The following is an 11,833-nucleotide window of genomic DNA, read 5'->3' as shown; positions in this document are numbered from 1 at the left end:
AATATATGAAAGAGACATGAAATTGACACATCAAGGGTTGCTGTGGGATGGTTTCTAAACGGTTGGTTTATTTGTTTCAGTCTATGGTTTACATAACATCTGCACTAAAACTAGCCTGTTGACAGTGAGTCAAAATTAGCAATTTTCAAAATTGCAGGCTAATATATATAATTGCGTTGGTATCATAGACTTATCGTAGAGTAAATGCTATGGAAATATTTGCTCTCTCTTTTTCAAAGCCTAACATCAGTTGGTCACATGTAATTTTTAATTTGATTTAGCTAAATATTGGGTTATTTTGTATAACAAACGTGTCTCACTAATTAAAGGTTTTATACTGAAAGTGTGGACAGGAAGTCGTGCATTTCCTTGTGTGCGTCTTGTCAGTGGCGGCGCTCTGGATCAAAGGCTGCTTTCGCACTCCAGTCGCACGGTCCTGTACTGAGCGCAGTCTGCTCTCGGTCTCCACGGACGCTCCTCTGTCTGGATATCGTAGCCTGTTTCTTTTTTTTCTTCTTTGGATTATATTCATCTGATGGTTTTCAACTCCAACTCGATGCATAGAAATGGGTAAACTGCACTCGAAACATGGTAAGGGTTCTTATTCCTGAGAGACAAATCACAGCTGTAGTTTTTCCTCTGCTGCGATACTTTCGAGTAACAGTATTCATTGTCTTGTGTCTTTCTCTCAAGCCGCTATTTGTAAACCGAGGGAGAGTCCAGAAGGTAAGCGCACTTATGTTTTTTCCTCTCTTCTGTGAAACACTTTCATAGTCACTGAGAATTTCGGTCAGTTTGTGAACGGCAGAGCAATTTTCAGACTCAGCTCTTGCCTCATTAGAGCAGCGTTACAGCTCTAGGAGTCCGACTCTTTGAAGATGGAGCGCTTATGGAAAACATGAGCGAAGCGAGAGGAAATATAGTTTGTAGCTGCTAATAATGCGCTTCTTTGTTGCAGGCGACAGTTTTGTAGTCAATGCCTGTTTGGCGAGGAAGGGAATCGACGACTGGCTCGTGAAGCAGAAATACTACTGCACGAGCTCGCGCCTCGAGCAGCAAGACTGTCACCACAAGAATAACTGCGGTTTGACTGCACGGGTGAGTACGACGCTGTCCACGAGGTTCACGTGCTGTTTACGGTGAAGTAAGGTTTTAGAAATGTCTGTGAAATTCTTCTTAAACTATTTTCTAGTCACCTCGCGATGCCTGTCCGCGCTTCACATAATTGGGACGAGGTTTTGCCGCGGTTCTTTTCCCAAGACTTTTATCAGTGGTGTTGCATGAGGCTACATTTAGGCTCCAGCGTATGTCTGTGTTTAGACGGACGCACTCAAAGTCCCTCAAGAACTTTCTTAAAGCTTTCATGGTGGACAAACTTTTAACAATGAGTGAGAGATCATGTGTATTCATGTTGGCTGCGCATAGTGACTTAAATGTACGCTGAGAATTTATTCAAGCTGGTACCCTCGACGTGAATATCTCAATTTTGTGTCCGTTACAGCCTGCTGTCTCTTTCATGGTGACAAACTGAAAAGCGGAATTTCAATTCTGCCTTAGGTAAAGCTCTCATCTTCTCACGTAGGGAACAAATGTTGGTATCATTCTATGCACTGATCAGAGGGATTTTTTTTCAGGTAGCAGTAGATCAAGTCTGAGTTGAAAGCATTGCCGTGTGGCAGTCTGGTGACAAGTGTGGATTGTAAAGGCTGGGGAGAAATGTTGGAGGTCATGCTTGTTTTGTATTTTGGCATTGGTATAAACACTGTGCTGTTGTTGTCAAGTAGGGAAATCCTTTGGAATTGCTTCAGAGGAGCCTTAAGCCTCTTTGGTTTGGTGATGCCTTCCTCAAAGGCAGCATGTTTGAGGAATTGGAGCCCATCAAGAAAAAAAAGGGAGAAATCACTTCCTCCACCCACAATCCAGACACTTTGAGCAGAAATGCATCTATCTATTGAATGCAGCCCAGAATCCAGGAGCTCTTGTATTTTGAACACATTAGAAGCACCTTCAGTGATATTCATGATGTTGTGTGGCATGATTGTCCTTTTAAAATACTTGACAGCTCCTTAAGTTTGAAAAACTGGAATCCTACAATTGGTGACACATAGTTGATGGGTATAATAAACAGTTCTTTTCCTTTTCTTTCCTTTCTCATTTGCTTTTTATAGTGACAAAACTTGCATGCAGCAGTTTTCATGTTAAGGTTATGTTATACCATGCATTTAAAATGATGGGTTAGGAGGCAAGCAAGGCACAACTGCACATGCTAGTATGGATTCTTGGAAAAATTAAGCTTTGGTATGTGGATTCATTGGCATGCTGGGGAAGAGAAGGCAAACATCAAACTTGAGGAAGTCTTAAGTGACTGAAATATCTTCTGATTCCCACCTAAGTTGGGTCTAAAGTCCACCATTGTTTTGATAGCAGAAGAGCAGCCATGGTGTTGCATGGTGGGTCAGTGATGAGATAAGTAGTGGTCGTTTTATGAATCTCCTGGTCTGAGGTGATGTGTGCACGGTCAAGTGTATGGAGTGTTGGGAGGTTACCAGCTTTACATGTTGCACCAACATGGTGTGAAAGTTGCTAAAGGTGACATGTGCCCAAAGCTGCATTAAATTTCATATGGTAGTAATAGGATCCCACTCACAGCAGAAGCCGTGTCTACAGGACGTTTTTTTTGAGATTGGCTCTATGAGAAACACCTGAAAGTATGTTAGAAAGTATGTTTTTTTTTAAGTTTTTTTTTTAGATCATGTTGATGCTGCTGCAGCAGAAAAGTGGTGCCATTTACATGGGCACTTATTTGTTAGAGTGGGGTTCATACGCTTTGGGCAATTTAAGCATTTAAAATCACATTATTACCATGCAATTACCATACATTATTACCTCAAAAACAAACAGTCATTACTTTGTTCCTGGAAATATTCATGTGCTTCTTTTCCCAACAACAGTGGTGTGTGAAGTTTTGGCCCAGGATGGAACAGGAGCCCCCAAAAGAGTTGGATGTTTTTGAACAATTTGGAGTTAGTGGAGTACAGTTTGTATAAATAATTCAAGTCTGGGTGCCTAATGGCTTTTATAGCTCAGAGGGAAAATGAACAAAAGAAGAAAGGTGATTCCACCATCCGTATTTATGTGGGTGCGTTTTGCTTTTGTTTTATGATTATAAAGTGGATCCAGGAGTCTGATTTCTCAATGGGACAATTCCATGTTGACTCTATTCACACATGGTGTGAGCGTTCTGGATACATTAGCCATTTTTCCTTTTCATCAAGGTGCCACCATTACTGTTTGGCAAAGTTGAGTTATAAGATAAGGACATAAAAAATGGTGTCAGTTCTTCTAAAAGGTTGAATTTAAAATTTCTTTTTGTAGTTTGATGTTCATCTCGCTAGCGGGAGTGCTGATCATCGACACTGCTAAGGGGGAGGCTTCTAACATTTCTGTGCACCCATTACTTTTTCCCGCACCTTAAATAAATGATCTCATTAATCTGATCATCAATCACATTCAGCAGTTTATGAGATGTGTGCTTTAATACAGTTACCAGCAGTAACTTTATGCTGATACTTTTTACATTTGTGTGGTGTAAACACCATGCAAAATGCTATGATTCAAACATTTATTTGTCTTTGAACATTGCAAGCTAATGTTTTATTTGTTTATTTGCTGCTTTTCTTAAAGAGTTACACAAATGTTATGACGTCCCAAAGTTTCCAGAGTATTCCCAGAATAAATTCTGTGTGAAAATCATTTTACTTAAAATGATACAGTCTAAAAAATATTGTTATTAAATTATCAAAATAATTTCAAATGTTGAATAATGTGTTATTCCTCTGAATGAATTTATAGCCTTCTGTAAAGTAAATGTTCACCATATCACAAGCTTTAACTGTAGTAGAAGTCTTGACGCTCTGTGAGAAGGAGTTTAAAAGCTCGACCCCACGGCGCTCTCAGATAAAAACAGAAGCTAACCTCTTAGGTGAGAGAATGCGAGTCAAGTCTCTTAACTTTAAAAGCTGTCTATATTGTATAGAATACCTGGTGAGACAGTTATTTATAGCCGCTGTTCTGTGAGCCCCCCTTCCAGCTGAACCAGGGTCCGGGAGAATGTGGGTCGGGTGTCAACAGTAGGGAGTCCGCGCTTGGAATTCTTTTGATCCGATTTTTTTCCAAACCGTATTCCCTGTAGGAGCAATGCTGGTTTTAACAGGAATCATTGCTTTGCAGAGCCGCTCACATTAGCAGTTTCATCTTGATTAATGGCTTTGAATTGAAATTGTGGCTGAGCACACACTGATAGACTGAGAGACAGAGATGCTCTTGGGGGCTTTATGATGTTTCCATGCAGACCCTGTAGCCATCCATGAGTTCTGCCGTCAGTTGCGGCGTTAGTTCAGTGTGGCAGACAGTGAGTGAGTGGTGTGGGCAGGTGGATCTGTGGGTTTCAACACATGAGATCCAGGTCATGTGAGCCTGGGCACACTTTCTCCCCTGTGTACAGCATGGTGTCTACACCTACCCATTAATTTGATATGTTATGTGCACCCCGTAGAATTATGCTGCTGACATAGATATTGATGGAGTTTTCACAACTTTTGACTTGGAAGTTCAAATTTCTGGTGGCAAGTTTATTAGGTTGCTTCTCTTGGCATCAGATGAAAAAGAACTCTATTATGTTTGTCGCACGTCAAGAGTGACTTTAAAAATAATCAGTTGTGATGGGTACTTCTCACAAAGTCACCCCTTTCTGTTCTTAAAATCCCCCTCCCCCTCTTCTAATTCTCCCCTCTCCTCCTAGCCTCCATCTGTTTCTTGCGTTTACCCTGTGGCTGTGTGTTGGTTGAGACTGCATTTGAAGTGGGCCACGCAGGGAGGTGTTTGTAGTGACACTGATGGCTCCTCCTCCTTTGTGAAGCCCTAGGGTCTATGTAGTAAAAGCAGCCCCTCCACCTCCAATCTTCCCAAGCTGCTGCTCTTACAGTTCCAACACTCTTTTTTTTTTTTCTCCAACTTCCATCAACTTATATGGAACATATACAAAAAGCAAAGGTACATCTGACAACAGAATGCAACTGAAAAGTGAATCACAGTGGAACTTCTGCCCCCAACCCCCTTGTCTCGCAGTTGGTTGTCAGCTCTTTGATTTTTTTTTTTGTTGAAGGTAGAAAGGTTTTTTTGGAAGTAGGCCTAAAGCTTTTAAACGCATTCCCTCAGCCTCCGAGTCTGATAAAAGACATGGCAGGTTTTGCGCCCCCTTCGTTTTTTGCTTCTGCTGTTGTGCTTTTTCTCCTCTTGTCGTTTTCACAAAGCGAGGGCCCTTGTCTAGAAGCTGAAAGCACCTTTCAAATGCAGACTCCTCTTCCTCTTTCTCTCCTTCTTTCTGTCTTCTCCATGTGCGTTTTCTTTTCCCACCGGCTGGCCTCTTGTGCGTGCTGTGTGACGTATGCCCCTCTCCCACCGGGCTCTACCCCCTCTGTGCTCCCAAGGGACCGAGGGCCTGTTGTTGCTCTTTGAAGAGGCTGGGAGAAAAGTTTGGAGCCACACTCTAAAGAGAAGAAAAGCCTTAGCCTTTGGGGAGGAGGGGTAGCACCTGGCCATAAAGGGGCTCTGTGATTTTTTTTTTTATTTTCCCATGAGAAGATGGGGTGGAAGTCTTGGGCTGATGTCAGCGTAGCTGGGGGACTGGGAGGTTCGAGGACATGCAGGTGGCTTTAATGTCACATCCAGCATCGTATGTCACATAGATTACTAAAAGCTGGAGGAGTTTCTCCTGTGTGACAAAGCAGCGCGGATAACTCTCAGTTGCTGTGAATGGTGCCTTCTGGAAAGGATTTCTGTGAAAGAATGACAGTGGTTCAGAGTAAAGTAAAGCTCTAGTGGCATGTAGACACTTGACCAGGTTTATCCACCTTTCTCTCATTTAAAGCTGAATCTTCTGATGTATTCCCCCTGGCCATTTTCTGATTTTCTTAAGAAATATATTATTGAATTTATCTGGTCTAGTTTCAGATGTCTGTAGTACCACAACATGTTTAAAGTTTGTAAAACCAATGAAGTAACTGTCATCACAGGCTGTTGTCATTACAAATAAAACTGTGTATTTGCCATTTTTATAGTATGAGTGAAGTGGTGCTCATGTATGTGCAAATGTATTCATGCAAGTGCATATAAGTGTGCAGTATGTCTGCAGTCAGCTGTCCGGATGCACTCCAGAGATGAAAGGCTTCTGCGGGAATGTGCTCTGAATCTCAGGGGATTAGCAGCTGAGATTGTGCTTTGTTTCCCCAAAATATACGCTCAGTTTGGAGCAACGGATAGCTGTTGATCAAAGTGTCTCTCACCACCCCTTTCACAGCTACACTCAGGCTGCAGGGTTTGTGTCATGCTTGGGGGTGGCATTTATTTAAAAAAGGGATAGTTAGATTTAGAGGTTGTATGTGTAGTCACTGAGAGTTTGCATTCATTTTGAAACTGGTCTACATCCAAACTAATGCCTTTCCATTTTAAAACTGCGTTGTAAAAACGAAAACGATCTCCACCCAGATAAGCTTTTTGGTATCATAAATAATCTCCGTCCATACCAACGCACCTGAAAACGTTTATCACATGGCCATTCAAGAGGAAGCAGGTTGCCTACTCTGCAGTTGGTTTCTACAAACGGGGAACAGCAATGTGTATGCCTGACACACAGCATCAGGAGTTTACATTTTTGACCTGAAATATTAAGTTGGGAAGGAGAGCGATTAATTGATAAACAATTTAGTTGACAGATAAGGTAGTTACATGCAAATTTTATAAGTTTGTTTATGCATTAATGCTGATTTTAAATGAAAGAATGATTTGTTTGTACAGGTAGACAGGTGTGATTTCAGAAACCAAAATATCGACAGTAAACTACACTGAAGAGACGGTTGTACATTTCACATGCACTAGTGAATATAAGCATTTATAACACAGCTCAGTACCATGAGCAATATTTTCTACTAATACACAGCTATCACTGGGACCAACTCTAGGTGACTGGGGCTCCTGTGGTGGTGCTGAGCTCCTCTGAGCTTTCTGTGGGAGCTCAGTGCCCATTTTAATCACCCACTTAAAAGGCTCTGCTGAAGTGGGTGTTTAAGTGTTTAAACCCTGAATAATTCTCTCTTGTTTGTTTATCAGGTTCCCCCGCGGGTTGCGCTCTGGCCTGTGCAGTAAGTGCTGAATAATTTGACTGAGCACTCAAAGTGGCTCTCAAATAGGACGAGATCAACATCTGCATAAAACTGCTATCAAGCTCTCATGAGAGTGCGCATGCACAGGAGCGTGCATATTCACTCATGTGCCATGAAGCACACAGGCATACTATCACAAATATACATACACACATTACTCATTTGTTTACCCTAATAAGTGGATTCAAATCACTGCTCACAGATGCAGGGTCCCAGTGTGATTCCCTTCCATTTGTTTTTCTTTCAAAGTAGACATAGGGAAACGCCAGTGATGGACTCCACAGCTTGATGTTGTGTTTATTCTCCTTGTGTTTGAGAGCTTTGCTGACCAGGTCTCTAAGGCCACCTGAGGTATAGGGGATGGAGGAAGCGGATTTAGGTAAACAGAGTTGGGAGAGCATTGTGCCTCCCGCAGACAGAGGGTCCAGGTCTCTTCAGCTCTTCCTGTGGCGCCAGGGCTGGAGGAGGTCTGGATTGTGTGTTAGGGGATGTTTTTGGTGGAAGGAAAGCTAAACAGAGGATCGGCCCTGCTGAAAAGAAAGCTGTCCTCCCCTGGTGTGTTTATGCTCCACAGGTGCCACAACCCAAAGAGGACCTTACCCTGTAGACTCTCAGTGAAGCAGGCCAACCCTGTGCTCCCCAAAGTGCCATTTGCCCTGTCCGTCAAACCCACCTCTCCCCCAAACTTGTCTTGCTCAAGTTTGAAAACAGCTCCCTTGGACGGATTTTGTACGTCTTCAGGGGCCTGCAGAGTAACCTTACGCTCCCTAAAGCGCACACTGCTGTAGTTGGCTTCTCAAATTTGTATGAGTTTAATTTTACATCCGAGTGTATGTGAGATCCAAAGCAAGTCTGTTTAACATAGGCGTGCCTTTAAAGAGTTCGTGTGTTTCCTCTCCACACAGTTTTTGTTTTATTCAGAGGCTCACACAAGTAACAGGATGTTAAATTTGATCCTTCTCTCTCTGTCGTCATAACTTTTCACTGTCTTTTAACATAAGTTGTGCTACATGTCATTGCTGCTTCCTATATGCCGATGATGTGATTGTTTCACTTAAATTCAAGCAAACAAAGTAAGGCGCTTGTTGACTTAAATCAGGGATTTGGATTAAATGGATAGAATATGTATGTAGAATATGACTTTTTTTCATGGATGTTGTCTCCTGGTTTGTGTTTGTGTAACTTTGTATTTATTGTTTCTGTGTGCAGTGTATTTTAATGTGTGAGTGAGCATTGGTAGTAGACTTTGGTTGCAGTTTGTAACTCAGTAACCTACTCCATTGCAAGTTCATTATAGTGAGCAGTGACACAAGCCACTAATTCCAGTCAGCTATGAATAGAAACGTGCGTCTGGCACCAGCGTGCTTGTATATAGTAGTTGAAGTGTCTATTTTTGCTGCTATGTTTACTTGCTAAGTTGAAACACTCTCTGTAATTATAGAGATTTTAGTTCCACAGTTAAAAGGTCAGATGTGAGGGATGTTTAGAGGTAGTGGCTTGTGGCTGGAAGGATGTCTGCTCTAAACATGCTGTGTGTGTGTGTGTTTGTGTGTATGTGTGTGCGTGCGTGTGTGTGTGTGTGTGTGTGTGTGTGTGTGTGTGTGTGTGTGTGTGTGTGCGTGTGTGTGTGCACAAGCAGAGAGGAAGAGTGGCCACCTTGGTGTTGAGGTCAGTTCCATCTGGTCAACATGCACACGTCAGAGGTTTTCATAACTGCCACCTATCACATAGAACTCCACTGTTGATTGCAGCTACAAGGTTTAGTTTACTGGCTTTGAATAAATGTTACTGACAAGTGTCTTCTGGTGGAGTTGTGGAGATCTGAACATAAAGATCATATTTTATGACATGTCCTCACCTACAGCTTCTTTCACCATGTGTAGAGTGGCTTGATTGAATCCAGACTACACTCACAGTGTAGCCTTAACAACTTACAAAACTGGTTCAGCAGATCAGATTAGACTATGAGTAAAAACCATTATCTATTTTGTGCATTCCAGCTTTTAACTAACATGTCCTGGCTGGATCAGATAATAAAAACCACATTAAAGAGAGGCCCTTTCAATTAAAAACATTATGATCTTGAGGCTTGTCTAAGTCTATTGTCTTCTCTTTTAGGTAACTTACAAGTTTCTTAGGTGTAAGCTTTTTCATTTTTAAAACACATTTGAATATCTTGGAATACATCAAGGATTTTCCCAGCCTGAATATATACTTTTTTAGAATGAGATCATTAAGCTGTAGCTTGTGACATGACAAGTTACCGAGGTGTTTCCTCTCATTTGGCTGTGGTAAAAGGTTGAAGTGCCTGTCACTTTCTTGCTGCCCTCGAGGTAGACTTTCCGACTAAAACCCTGTTCCTCCCACACTTTGCAGCACTTGAGACTGGCGTCTGAAGCCACCCAGACGACTGAAGGACTGTCTCTCCTCAAAGAGAGCTTTGACTAATTGCTAAGACCCTCTAGACACAGTGTAGCGCACTCACTGTTAAAACACAACACTCAGACACTTAAGCATGGAAGCAGGCATGCTGTCAACCGTGTGTCTTAAATGTATAATCCATCCTGTTTTTGCAGTAATGATTGACACACATGCACACACTCTGTGAGCCTGTGTCGCCTCAGCTGGACTCCTCTGCCATTTTTGCCAAGCAAGCTAAAGGTTCCAGAGCAAACTAATTTCCTTCATGAACTGTGAGATATTCTATCACTGTTCTAACCGCACAAGCTTTCGGAGATGAGGTGTGTCATTTTGCATAAGACTCTCTCTCTTCTTTCTCTCCTTTCTCTTTCTTATTCTTTGGATCGGAGCTTTACTCTGAATTCAGAGGGCCATAATGTTGTGATTTGTTACTCTTGGCAGGCGGAGACCACCTGTAAATCAAGGCCAAGCGACAGGCTGTCTCCATTCCCTTCCAAACCATAGCTTCCACTTGGGAATGCGAGGTCCCAAAGTGGAGTTCATTGGCTGGTGGAGAATGTGTTTTAAGGATTCACCTCTAGCTCAGATTCCCTGTTAACCCTCAGAGTCCCAAGGAAACCTTTTGGAAAAAGTAGAAGTGGCTTTGCTCACGCTGTTACCGTAATCTTTGTGTGACTGGCCATTTGTGAGCAGGGTTACCTAAAAATTCAGTTGTAGCCAGCTCAGCCAAAGACGACTCAAAATGACAGTAATTACCTTGCAGTAAAAGAAGTAGTATTGGCCTCTTTTATTCTGAAGATTATAGTAGTTTCCACAGCTATGGTTGGCTAATTGCAGGCCATTTTGTGAATCAGAGAAAAAGTTTTTATTTTTTTGATTAAATCTTTTTTATTTGTTAAAGAAATTTAAGAAAAACTTAAAAAAAATAAAAAATTCCTGAATGAGGCCCAGTGTTTCCCTCATTGTAAATGTAAGCACTCTCGACAATTGGTTTCTCTAAATTGCTGGAGGGGTAATCATGCAGTTTGACTCTTGATCTTGACACATCGTATCCTCTCCCTCTCCTCCTCTTTGTGCAGATAAGGCTTTGATAAACAGTGTGATAAATGTTAATTGCTGTGGTTACATATTTTTCAAAAGCTAATAAAGGCTGTTACCTTGAGTAACAGGTAGGGATTCGTGCCTGAGGGGCTGGCTGAGTTGTAAAAGCTTATCTTTGCAGGTGTAAAAGTTTTGTAAATGGGTCATTAAAGTGTTGGCCAACTTCACACATAAAACACAAAAAAGGGAGAGGGGAGGGGGGAGATTACTTCAGATCAGCATGTTTCTGAAGCATAGAGATGAGGGCTGTAAATCTCTGCTAATATTCCACTGAGCCTTTCAGGAGGCAGCCTTTGATGTGGGTGAGGTAATGTGACCAGCAGTGTTTGCAATGTTAATCTGACGTGGAGAAATGACTGGTGTCTGTGCACTATCGCTCTACAAAAGGAAGGCATCCAATCATGGCACTTGTGGGTGCTGTAAAAAAAAAAAGGCTTCAGAAAGCAAACAACACGTGTACAAAAATTCACACATCCATGTTTTGTCACATGTCTTTGCAACCTGCAATGTCAGAGAGTTAATTTATACAGACATACAGTATAATTTGACTTAAAAAAGGGTGCACAGAGCAAAATTGCTGAACCGCTCCTCCTCCACATGCAGGGCTTTACGTCAACCTCACTAAAGTGTTTCTGGACTGTGTGTGTGTGTTGTGTGTGTGTGTGTGTGTGTGTGGAGAATCTCTGCATGACCTGTGTCGTGAACTAGAGTTAACAGAGTAAGCCCTATGGCATGTGCAGCCTCTTCAAACCCCTCCGGTCGTGGTGTTGCTGACCATGCACACTTTAATCATAGAGCAGCTTCCTCCAACCTGCCTGGTGATGGATCCTGACTCTGTGGCTATAATTTCCTTCCTGGGGTGCAGGAAGAGAAGTGGGTGTGCCTTGACTGAGGGGTGTCAGGCATGGGGCCGCAGAGTCTGCACAGAAGGTGTCCGTCTTTGATTCTCCCTTTGAGACGTCAAATTACACGTTAGCCATTTTAAGTCAGCATAGTTAAAGGATTGCTTGTTCAATTATTTCTCCAGTTTGTTCTCAACTCAACTTAAGTATTGGTCTTGGTAGAAAGTCAAGGTAGACAAAGTGGTTGAG

The 11,833-nt window shown here is 42.2% G+C and overlaps 1 protein-coding gene across 1 annotated transcript in view; it reads left to right on the top strand.

Annotated features, from left to right (window-relative positions):
• Positions 1–404: 404 nt before the first annotated feature.
• nkd1 (NKD inhibitor of WNT signaling pathway 1) overlaps positions 405–11,833 on the top strand; it is a 33,000-nt gene continuing 21,571 nt past the window's right edge. The window contains exons 1-3 of the mRNA XM_056382449.1: positions 405–591; positions 694–726; positions 959–1,098. Coding sequence (XP_056238424.1) covers positions 567–591; positions 694–726; positions 959–1,098 — 198 coding nt within the window. The 5' untranslated portion in view covers positions 405–566. The remainder of the gene's footprint in view (positions 592–693; positions 727–958; positions 1,099–11,833) is intronic.

Source organism: Seriola aureovittata, chromosome 1 (genome assembly GCF_021018895.1).
Source record: "Seriola aureovittata isolate HTS-2021-v1 ecotype China chromosome 1, ASM2101889v1, whole genome shotgun sequence".
In the NCBI taxonomy this organism is placed as follows: domain Eukaryota; kingdom Metazoa; phylum Chordata; class Actinopteri; order Carangiformes; family Carangidae; genus Seriola; species Seriola aureovittata.
This window is presented reverse-complemented; position numbering and strand designations above follow the sequence as displayed.